This window comes from Kwoniella shandongensis, chromosome 6 (assembly GCF_008629635.2).
Source record: "Kwoniella shandongensis chromosome 6, complete sequence".
NCBI lineage: Eukaryota > Fungi > Basidiomycota > Tremellomycetes > Tremellales > Cryptococcaceae > Kwoniella > Kwoniella shandongensis.
The window spans coordinates 803,229-813,571 of record NC_089292.1 but is presented as its reverse complement, the minus strand read 5'-3'; the positions used below and the strand labels follow the sequence as shown (position 1 = coordinate 813,571).

The following is a 10,343-nucleotide window of genomic DNA, read 5'->3' as shown; positions in this document are numbered from 1 at the left end:
TCGCTCAACGAAGCAGAGACGCCATAATAAAGGAGCCCTCCTTTCCATGTACTATGTATGTCGCCGGAAGAAGGTTGCTCGAAACGAGTAAGAGAATATAAAAGGGATGCGCGTCATACCCACCTGCCTTTGGACCAAGGGGTGTTTCGGTATGAGTCTCGATATAGTAGTCATCTTGTCCTCATGGGCTGTATACCTTGGCCAGAGATCGCAGTCCAAGTGCCCCAACCCGATGTGGCTGTATGAATGCATGATCCACCTCCTTTCTACTTGATGCTAGATTAGACAAACTCGAACCTGCTCTCTTCACTCTTCAAGAGTCTCCTTGCATTCTCCGTCCCCACCACCCTTTCCAACTTCAACGCATCAAACCTCGAAAACAGCGTTTTCCCAGAAACTTCCCCTTCGTCAACTTCCGCCTCGAGGACACCCTGCGCATTCTTCGAAGGCAAGAATGGCGTCTGCATGAATTCCGAATAGAATTGCACATGTTCCGGTAAAGAATAGAACACGATAGTCTTGGCTCCTCTGATCTTGTATCGTCGATAGAAATGGAATCGCTCAGTCACAAGGAGGAATGCCTTTTTACCCTTGAAGAAGAGCGTTCGGGCTCGACTGATCTCGGCATTGGAAGAGTATTCGGAAATGGCGGCGAATGTCACTTGATCGGTTTTGCGGAGATGGTTGGTCACTCGGACGAAATCAAAGTATGATGGGACGACGATGAGTGTGTTTTGTCGAGATACAGCAGAACGTAATAAAGCGGGGATAGTCTACCGTCTCTGTCAGTGAACGTCCAAAGCTAAGGCTCGACTCCCACACTCACCTTCTTGGTAAACCACTCTAATCTCGCATCAACCTCCTCAACAGCCGCATCACCACCCATACCCTTGGGTCCTTCCAGATCGAATCTCTCAAACACCTGTCTCACACCAGGCTTCACTCGGTCGAGCACACCTCCAAAGTCTGCCTTTTCTAATCGCACCTTCCCTTGCAAGTTGTGACATTGTCGGTGGAACAACGCTCGACCTTCAGGTGTATCGTATCGGGAAAGCAGGATAGTTTGTCGGAGGTACTGGGCTCTGTGAGGTGAAAGCGTCAGTGATATAGCTTGTACCGATGCCTTCCAACCACGACACTCACTGTGATTCGAGGTACCAAGGCTTCACACGAGAGAAATCACATCCATGAGGACTCTTCGGGATCTTGTTCATGTTGTTGAATATGAACTATATGACGGATGATCAGCTTCTCTGCGTAATTATTCAAGACATTTCCAGCTGACTCACTTGCACATGTTCCCAGTTCTGCATCTGCATGACGTCCACGCCATCCACTACACAAACCTCTATACTGCTCAACAGATCCGTACTATCCTCTCTTTCCGCTGCCATCTTGAAACCCAATGGACTCGCGATGAGGATATCGCATTCGAGCAACTTTTGCTCATTCGCAGGCATCATGACGACCCTCCATGCCTTTCTCGTGATTTTGATCCCAATCCTGAAGTTATCATCGCTATTCCCTCTGAAATTGACGAGATGATCGATGGGGAAGTTCTCAAGTGCCGAGGGTGCAGTAAGGGGATCCGATTCATCGTCAGGTAAAGAGAAGGAGGAGTTGAAAGGTCGTTGATTCTCGATCTGAGTACCGGCAGGAGCGAGTGGGAACAAGTGCGTTTTGAGGTAATGCAACGCGATGGATCGGAGAGGGAGGAGGAAGAGGACCTTTGGTCGAGTGAACGATTGGTCTCGAGGTGGTTCGGGGACAGAAGTGGGTTTCTCAGCAGCGGCAGCGTGAGCGAGCTTCTCGTTGTTTCGGATGATCCGTCGCCTTGTCCTGAGATGACCGTCAACTGTCGGTCTACAATGTCATACGATCTCACGAATTTGACTCACTTCAAGACGTGGTTCAACGCATGCACCGTAGCAGCCTTTCTCATTGCTTCCTTCTGTTCACCTAGCAGCTGTGTCTCAGACCCATCCGCTTCCCCATCAAGAGAATGCAGATAAAAGTCCTTGTAAGTGCCTAGATGGGCGAGCGAGGTTGAGACGAGGGGGGAAGTGGAGGACGAAGCTTTCAAAGACGACAACAAAGCGGGTGTCATCTGAGAGAGTACCCAAATGGTGTTAGCTGAGTCGTCAACATGATTTAGCACAACAGCACTGGCTCACCCTCGTCTTGATATCGTCGGATGAGGAGGAAGCGGTAGATCCAGTTAAACCAGCACTGAGCTCCACAGCTCTTCCGAACCCCTTGAGGGTCTTCCGCTCAGCTTTCCATTGATTGCTTTCAGCCGCTGTGACAGAGTCGGAAGAGAGGATGGGTGGTGAAACGCCGAAGTGGACGTTGAAGAGGTCGGCGTTGGCTGCGATAATATAACGATTAGTTCCCGACGACATTCAGATAAGAGCGGCAATAGGTCTGACTCACCTGAACTCGATGCTTCTCCTTCATCACCTGACTCTCCATCTTCAACGACTATCTCGTCGAGTCCCGCATCCGCTCCTCCGTTGATGGTTGTACCACCGTTGCTCTTGACACCATTCACCCCCTGCTCGGCTGAAGCTTTCCCTTTCCCCTTCCCGTTCCCATTCTTATCATCCTGCTTCTGTTTCTTCCCAAATCCACTTCCACTGGGTCCCATCTCACCTCCAAACACTACGCTCTTCCTCCTCTTCTTCGTCGTCGATCCTTCTTGCATCTGAGTTCCATCTTCCGAGACTGTCACTGAGACGGAGGGTGATCCTCTATGTCCTCCTGGTACATCAAGTTCTCGAGGTTTCTTGACCGCTGATACGTTCAGAAGTGTGAGGAGTTTGATCTCCATTTTCGTGCTCATCTTGCCGTCTTGTCTCTATGTCTGTCCAAGAAACTTCTCAGTTGAGCTGATCAGTCGAGCAAAGACAGAACAACGAATTGACAGGTTGAGAATAATTGTAACTTGCAAAAATCAGGAACAACCGTTGAAATTTAGCTCCCGTCCTCACGTGGTTCAAGTGGCAAAAAGCTGCAAAGGGAAGCGTTTGCCACCCAACCCCGTTGGGAATTGACAGCAACGATTGACATGCAATGAACTCGTTGTACGTGTAATGTTTACATGCTGTATGATGATGGGGGTCACAATTTTTCTATCGGTACATACTGATACAACTATGGTCATCAAGGTTCGTTTCACACAGTCCATCGTCACACATCTAAAAGGGATCTCTGTTACAACAGATCGGAATTTGAAAGCCCAACGATTTGAACCAATTCTTGCCAAAAGCACCACGCAAAGCTGACTAGTGGTCTGCGCATCCCAAAACTTTGATTAGCTCTACAAACACTGGGAGTTCAGCTTTGAGGCTGCACATACTTTGGTCTGATATCTTCCTGCTCGTCGTCTTCGATATCATTGGAAGCCCCATGCCAGCCACCATGAGTAAGCTGTTCTTCCCACGCTTCTACGTGCTCCTTTTCGAAAGTCAGCGCGTAACAGTGTCTAGCAACCATCTGTGCAGGTGTTAGACGAGTGTTGAACGTGACATTGGCGACTGCTGCCATTGCTGTTTCACGAGCGGTTTGAACAAGGATCTCGTACGAGTCTCGTAGCGGTTCCTTCGTGAAATGCATCAGGTCAGCTTGAACGGTCAATTTCGAATTCACGCGGGCGCCTACATTCAAGTTCTGGTCCCTTGCCCGCTTACGCCTTTTGTTCCGGATAGCGATTCCAGACGGAATCTCAGGCTCAAAGACTCGATATCTGACGGAGAACGCTTCAGCGTGGTAACATGCACACCAAGACCCTGTTACTCACCGCCTCATATCATACTGCAGATCCCTCTCAAAGTTCGCTTTGATGGGTTTCAGCCTGTCCAGTAGACTCTTATGCAGAGGATACCTTGTGATACGAGGATCGCTAGGATATTCCATCTGTCTGATATCACTGGGCGAGAAGTGAGGATCGGGTTGAACCTAAAAAGACGAGGAGTCAATGAGTCACATTTGGTGGCTAAGTACCATCACGTACCATTCGAAACAGATCCCCAAGGATTTTCTTGCTTGTATATACCTTCTTCACGTCGTCCTGCGGTGTACACGTATCAGCAGATACTCATGGGCGGGGAAGCACGCCTTCACTAACCTTGTCCATGAAGTCGGGCCAGAGCTGAGGGCGCAGATCCGGATCCAAGACTGCAGCCTGCCCGGTTTTGGCGAAGTCGACACTGCACGAATGAAACATCAGACAAGTGGTAGTCTTACCATGGGAGCTTGTGGGAACGTACGCGGTCTAGTCGTGCTGGTCAGCTTCTACACCTTTGATACCTTCATGTAACTCACAGAATGAATCGTGGAGAGCCGCAAGCATTTTTCGTCAAAAGGCCCCTTCTCTTCGGAATCAGATAGCGCCAAATGGCAATTGTCCACTTGTCCCAGGACATCGTTCTGAGAACACATCAGCGAGTACAAGATAGTGCCACCAATGTGCGAGCCCCACAGTGATATATTGTACAAAATTCTGTCATATTAGTGCAAAAATCAGCTCGGCCCATTTCACGAAAGTGCAGGTGCACACACCTCATTCAGATCTGTTTGGGTCACCCTCAGAACCGTTTTAGGCGGTGGAGCTTTATAGTCCATAGGTTCGTACATCCTGAGCGGTTCCACGAAGCGCTGATCCCAGATGAGAGTGTAGTCTGCGCTAAAGAGTCAGCGTTCCGTTGCCATCCCCTTCAGTCTGCTTCAGTTCCACTTACCGTCTCCATCAAGATCTCCTCCTCCCAGCCTACCAGTTGTCAGCAACAGCTCATAGTCTACAGGATTGACTCACATATTAGGAAGGTCACGATACCCCTTGGTGTTTAAGACAATCACATTCTTGAGATGTCGCAGCTCAGGTCGATCGACCGCCCACGCTCGTCGAACGTCGCCAGGATGCACTGTTGTCGATATAAGCGTAGCTCAAGTCACGGTTTTGTCCTTTCATCCAACTTACAAGCAGGCGCTCGACAGATCAGGACTTCGTTCACCACGATTCTCGGCTCAGAATCCTCGCTTTCTTGGAACTGGCAGAATAGTTGACCTTCTTCCAATAATCCTGTCTCATCGGCAATACCTAGTAAAATCGTCGTCAGATGTCTTACATGCACTGGTCACAACAGTCGACTGACCAATGAGGAAGACACCTCCTGGCAATCGGACCCTTGCTCTCCACTTCAGATCTTGCAGGGCTCGGCACTCGATGATCTCCGCCACATCGAGAATTAAAGGGTTTTTATGAAAGCCCGCTTTGATCAATTGTGCCAGAGGGAACTATGTTTGAAATCAGCAAGCATGTTTAGGGCTATGCAATATAGGAGGAACTTACCTCTGAGCAGGCGGAAACCAAACGATGATCCTCCTCTGTCATACTACTCGACTCAACCCTCCCTCGAAGACCTTTGATATGATCCACAGAGTCCTTGAAGATGCTGATGATCAGGTCTTTAGGGACGCCATTTGCACACATGATGTTGATGAACTGTCGATTCAAGAAGGCGACTTGGTATTTGGCGATCTGTGAATGATAGGTGTTGAGCAAGGGCCAACTCGGGTTGACTCAAGAAACTCACACGAATCACATTGAGATCACTCAGCTTGCTGTCAAACTTGATCAATGAAGGTCGAAGCCGGACTTCGTATGGCTTGGCGAGGTGGGGCCAATCAGCCAGGACACCCTTCGCACCCCTGTCACTCAGATTTCAGCCGAGTTTGTGTTTGCAGTGACGGTGAGAGCTCACCCAAGACGGAATTGTATAGCAGACGGAGTCAAGTTGATCCCTCTCTTCTCGCCCAGAGCCAAAGCTGCCTGCCTGAGGACCTCCTTTCCAGCTACGGCCACCCCATCCGTGAACGTAAAACCGTTCCGCTCGACATCGGGAAGTTTACTGCCCATGACAATTTTCATTTCGACAATTCGGCTAGTGCTGAAGGGCTGGAATAAACATGAAGAAAGTCAGCTTTGGGAGACATGGTCAAGTGTCATGAGCGCAACTGACTAATCCCATCCGAGCCGAGTGCTTGGCCACAACAGTATCAGCCACAGTACCCATCCACTGGCGCAGCGCGACACCGTCTATCATTGTGTGATCTATGAACCAAATTGCATGGTCCCTGTCGATCAGCGACATCCGTCTAATCGCACTTACTTTTGTTGAGACGCTGAAGATGCAACGGGATAGTAGGTCTTGCCACCAATGACCAAGCCATGTTGCAGAGCTCGGCGTACCCGAGCCATTAAACCAATATCCGGTCGAAGATTATCTGCTTGTTTGACGTAGTCCGCCACCTGAAAGTCAGTACAGCCCGATATTGCTGACTCACGAATAGCCTATCCTCTTCGTCGGCGAATTGAACCCTGATGATGCCGTCCAGCTTGTCCGCATACTTCCTAGTGACACTGTTGGAGGGCTCCTGTTGCGGGGGACCCACAAGCAGCCGAGTCGGCGTAACCAAGACAGTGCGGATGAGAACAAGGTGACTCAGAGTCTGTGGCGATTTTCTTCTCAAGAACGCGGCCCGTTCTACGAGACATCAGCAGGAGGATACCGCGGGTGAAAACTCACCAGGAATGAGGGCATTCACATCCCGAATTCTCTCTTCACTGTATAGGCTTTCCAATATCCGATCCTGAAACGCAGAGACGATAGCGACCTTTTGAAGCGCACCAACTAAAGCACCAGTGTCGGCTGGTCGGAGGATTCCATGCGCGATGAGTCCTTCAATCAACGTCCTTGAGGAGAACCTTACTCCTGACAAATCCGGCGGAGAATATATACTCTTGATGCCTTCCCCATCAAGGAATTCTGTCCGCCATCGCAGTCGGGAGTTGGCATCTATGAGGTCCATATCCGGATCTTTCTCGGCCAGTGCTCGGATACTTGCAGCACACCCTAGGAGCTTCGCATACTGGTCTCGACTCATATTGAGTACCCAGCGATACGTATTCCAGAATGTAGGCTAGACGCGCCAGTTCATATGGGTTATCAAGGCAGGCTCGGACGCGACGACTTTAACCAAACTCACGTATGCGCATGGACCTTCGGGTATAGCCTTGACGGGGCCGGCATCGCGCTCGGACTGGTGCGGATGCAGTCAGCAGTACGGACATCACACTGGGCAGCAAGCAACTCACCACGCCGCTGCTGGCAAAGTCCATCATCGTCGCTCGCCTTCGGTATGGTGTCTTTCCATTCCTCCCTTGTAGTAGTTGATCATTGGCCTCAAAAACGGTGTAGAACTTTGGCGGTCTCCTACAGCTGACTGTCACTGTGACTCGCAGCTCGCTTGTTACCATACCATTCTGGCCAATACCCATGTGTACCGGTTCAGCACGGATATGTATACCGTGTGAGGTGATATCGTCAAATGACAACTCGGCGTCTAGTGGTGCAAGAGCTGGCGGTAATTGATTTTTGACCATTGGAGGGAGTTTCATTTCCGCTTTGATCACCAATAGCTCGCGTCGCAGGTCGAAAGCGATAAAAGAGAGCCCATGGTGGGTTTTGTGGTCCTCTCCTTTCACGCACGGGGCACCAAACATCTACGACGTAACGAAGGTATCAGCTCTAGTCGATTCCTGGCATTAACGTGGTCGGAGTAGCTGCATTGCTTACCTGAGTGAATATTCGACCATTGAGACTTCCCATCGCTATCGCGTCAGGCCAGAATTGAAAACGAGCAACATCGCTTGTTTCTCGGTTGTTCGCTGTTTTACCAGGTCTAACATCACTTCGACCATATGGATTGCGAAGATTGACTCCTCCAAGATCGAGACTCCCGAGTAGACGGGGGATATCGAATGACGAGAACGGGCTGTTGTGATGAGTGTAGGGTTGGAAGCTGGCCATGGCGAGGGAGGGGAAACGCCCTCGTGCGGGGTGAGAAAGGGTGCCGGTCTACAAGAGGGGGATGAAGGCTTGTCACTACAAGAGTGCTTCGAGATACAAGAATTCAATGTTATGGTTAGATGGTCGACAAGATACAAGTTACAAGCTCCCCTCGAGCCCCTTTTGATTGCCGGCTGAGGGGTTGGAGGGATCCGCGGCAAGGAGCTAGAATGGGAGGCCGGCGGGTGCTGTGATCATCAACACAAGTAGTCTTGCAGGACGAGGCTCATAATGAACTAAGACAGCGGGAGGGGAGCGATGGGAGAGGAAGAAAAGGAGGACAAAGTGTGAGATTCTATGGTGGATAGCATAGACAATAAGAGAAAGAGGTTGATGAACCGTGCGTTTGACTAAAGTGGAGGTCCTTTCCCGTTGTCCCATCACGTGACACGGTCAATGGTGGCTGTTGTTGTTGTTCTCGTCAGCAAGCCAGAGTAGATTAGATAGCTGGGAAAGAGATGCACATCCTGAACATTCATGCGAGGTAGCGATCATGGGTCCGACAAAGGCTCAGGCAGTGCGTCGGACAACCGCTTCACCTCTTGCTCACCCTGATATCATCTCCCATATCCTTGCCTACGCTGATGCTCCGACACTCTCACGATGTATGCGTGTCTCTTGGCAATTCTACGATCACTGTGCTCCCCTACTTTATGATAATATCACCATCATCCCTAACGAAGCCGACTCATTCCTCCGAGGTACGAATCACGGTCCCGTTATACTTGACGACGGTACATCGCGCGACTTGAAACGAGATTTGCTCAAACTTGTCAAGATTGTAAATATCAAGAATCATCAAGGATGTAGTGGGTTTGCGGGGAATACGGCATGTACCAGATGGCGAGGTGCGACCATCGATTTCCCCAATCTCGAAAGTTTAAGAGTATGGGTCGGACCTAGTCCTTTTGAAGGAGGATGGTTCAATTGTCCTTGGGTACCGAATTTCAATCCCCGAAAACTGGTCATGAGAGACGTATCGGGCTTGTCGGCAGGTGGATCATATACCTTTGCTCCGAGGAGTTTGCTGGGGAAAGTAAGGAAAGTCGTAGTTGTCATGAAGACATTACGGGATCTTTCAATGGTCAACGACGAGGTCTTATCATCGAGAAAACCAACACCAGTTGCTCCTCTCGAAATCGGTGCGGAAACCGTATTGGTCTTATGGACCGACACACCACGGCACTCCTGGGGCAGGAATGAGGAGTCCTCTCCACCTCGGACCGATGACTTCCGGAGGATAATCGACCAAATCGTTCTTTGCGCTCTCAGCGAAGTTGACAGACTTACGATCTGCAATTTAGGACAGTTGCATCGAAGTTATATGGATTATACAACTCCTACATCGACCTACGACGAAATAGAGGACAAGGTGGTACTAGCCATCAAGCAACGCTTGGAGGAAGTCTCGCTACGAAGAGGGGAGGTAGGCAGGTTGAAGCGTCGATCGGCCGCCCTACGCTTCATCAGGTTTGAGCGGTACCTACGAGATGACGATTGGAAGGGAGAGTTCGATGAAGACGAGGTCAGACCCTGGCTTGAGTCTGATATACGGTAGACCAGTGCCATTGTCTTGCTAACAAGCAGACCCCGCTCAGGTAAGCGTCAAAACGCACTGCTATTGCAGTTCGTAATGCTGATCTCAATCACATGACATAGGATCCGGACTTTGCCAATGGCTTTGAGATGTTCATCGGTGATCTTTTCGCCAACCTCACATGACAAGCGGTGGCGTTCGTGCATATGCATGATTGATCGACGCCCGATCTTACTGTTCCAAGAATGATCGATCACACGTATTCCAGTGGCGTAGTTCGTGGTCAATCGTATTCCGAAGAATGGAAGTTTCCAATACAACCACTCAACGTCATGAGGATCGATATCAACTGCGGTCTGCGGTGATTGTATAGACTTGCCGCATGCAATCATGATTTCCGGATGCGTGCATGTGTCCAAGTCATAGAGCTGCTGCGCCCGCGGACAAATGGTAACCTAGTCCGATACAATATGTGTCTCTTCGCAGTACGATCAATATTGTACGCTCCACCTGTCAATGGAACGCGGCTGGTCCACCACCCGAGACATCACGATCGAGATCATGGTCTGGTACAATCGTCATAGGCTTTGTCTGAGGAGCTAGATATCATTGTACCGGACTTTTTGAATTGACTACCTGTCCTTCAATGAAAAGGTAACTTTATCGGCGGAACGATGTACGGTATCCGGACTTGGTATCTTTTGTTCTTTTCTGTCGGTTATTTTCTTCTGTACCACACCTTATTTGGCGTTACTACGACATGATTGTGAGTGACGTCGCAGCATCACTACTCGGCTTCATCTCGTTTCCTCACGGCCTTGCTCGCCATTGCCGCTGTGTGCTTTGTGGGATTGTCCGAAACATGCCTCCTTGACGCCACCATGCTTTGACACCCA

The 10,343-nt window shown here is 49.9% G+C and overlaps 3 protein-coding genes across 3 annotated transcripts; 1 reads left to right on the top strand and 2 right to left on the bottom strand.

Annotated features, from left to right (window-relative positions):
- Window positions 1–281: 281 nt before the first annotated feature.
- On the bottom strand, window positions 282–2,842 carry CI109_103616 (uncharacterized protein; the record flags this gene model as incomplete). Its single annotated transcript, XM_032001885.1, has 7 exons — window positions 282–773; window positions 827–1,082; window positions 1,144–1,229; window positions 1,290–1,839; window positions 1,899–2,107; window positions 2,175–2,368; window positions 2,434–2,842. 7 exons carry the CDS (start codon window positions 2,840–2,842, stop codon window positions 282–284), a joined length of 2,196 nt encoding a protein of 731 aa, XP_031864048.1.
- A 371-nt stretch (window positions 2,843–3,213) lies between these two features.
- Window positions 3,214–7,871, bottom strand: CI109_103615 (uncharacterized protein; the record flags this gene model as incomplete). The annotated part of the gene is made up of 23 exons (XM_065967338.1): window positions 3,214–3,292; window positions 3,359–3,600; window positions 3,661–3,745; window positions 3,800–3,957; window positions 4,013–4,069; window positions 4,127–4,273; window positions 4,324–4,428; window positions 4,481–4,501; window positions 4,561–4,679; window positions 4,740–4,768; window positions 4,814–4,922; window positions 4,979–5,098; window positions 5,154–5,295; window positions 5,351–5,539; window positions 5,595–5,709; window positions 5,763–5,956; window positions 6,021–6,112; window positions 6,171–6,183; window positions 6,346–6,545; window positions 6,588–6,981; window positions 7,048–7,101; window positions 7,157–7,564; window positions 7,638–7,871. 23 exons carry the CDS (start codon window positions 7,869–7,871, stop codon window positions 3,214–3,216), a joined length of 3,306 nt encoding a protein of 1,101 aa, XP_065823410.1.
- A 106-nt stretch (window positions 7,872–7,977) lies between these two features.
- CI109_103614 (uncharacterized protein) lies at window positions 7,978–9,632 on the top strand (the record flags this gene model as incomplete). Its single annotated transcript, XM_032001887.2, has 4 exons — window positions 7,978–8,008; window positions 8,121–8,210; window positions 8,336–9,435; window positions 9,570–9,632. 4 exons carry the CDS (start codon window positions 7,978–7,980, stop codon window positions 9,630–9,632), a joined length of 1,284 nt encoding a protein of 427 aa, XP_031864050.2.
- Window positions 9,633–10,343: the final 711 nt, after the last annotated feature.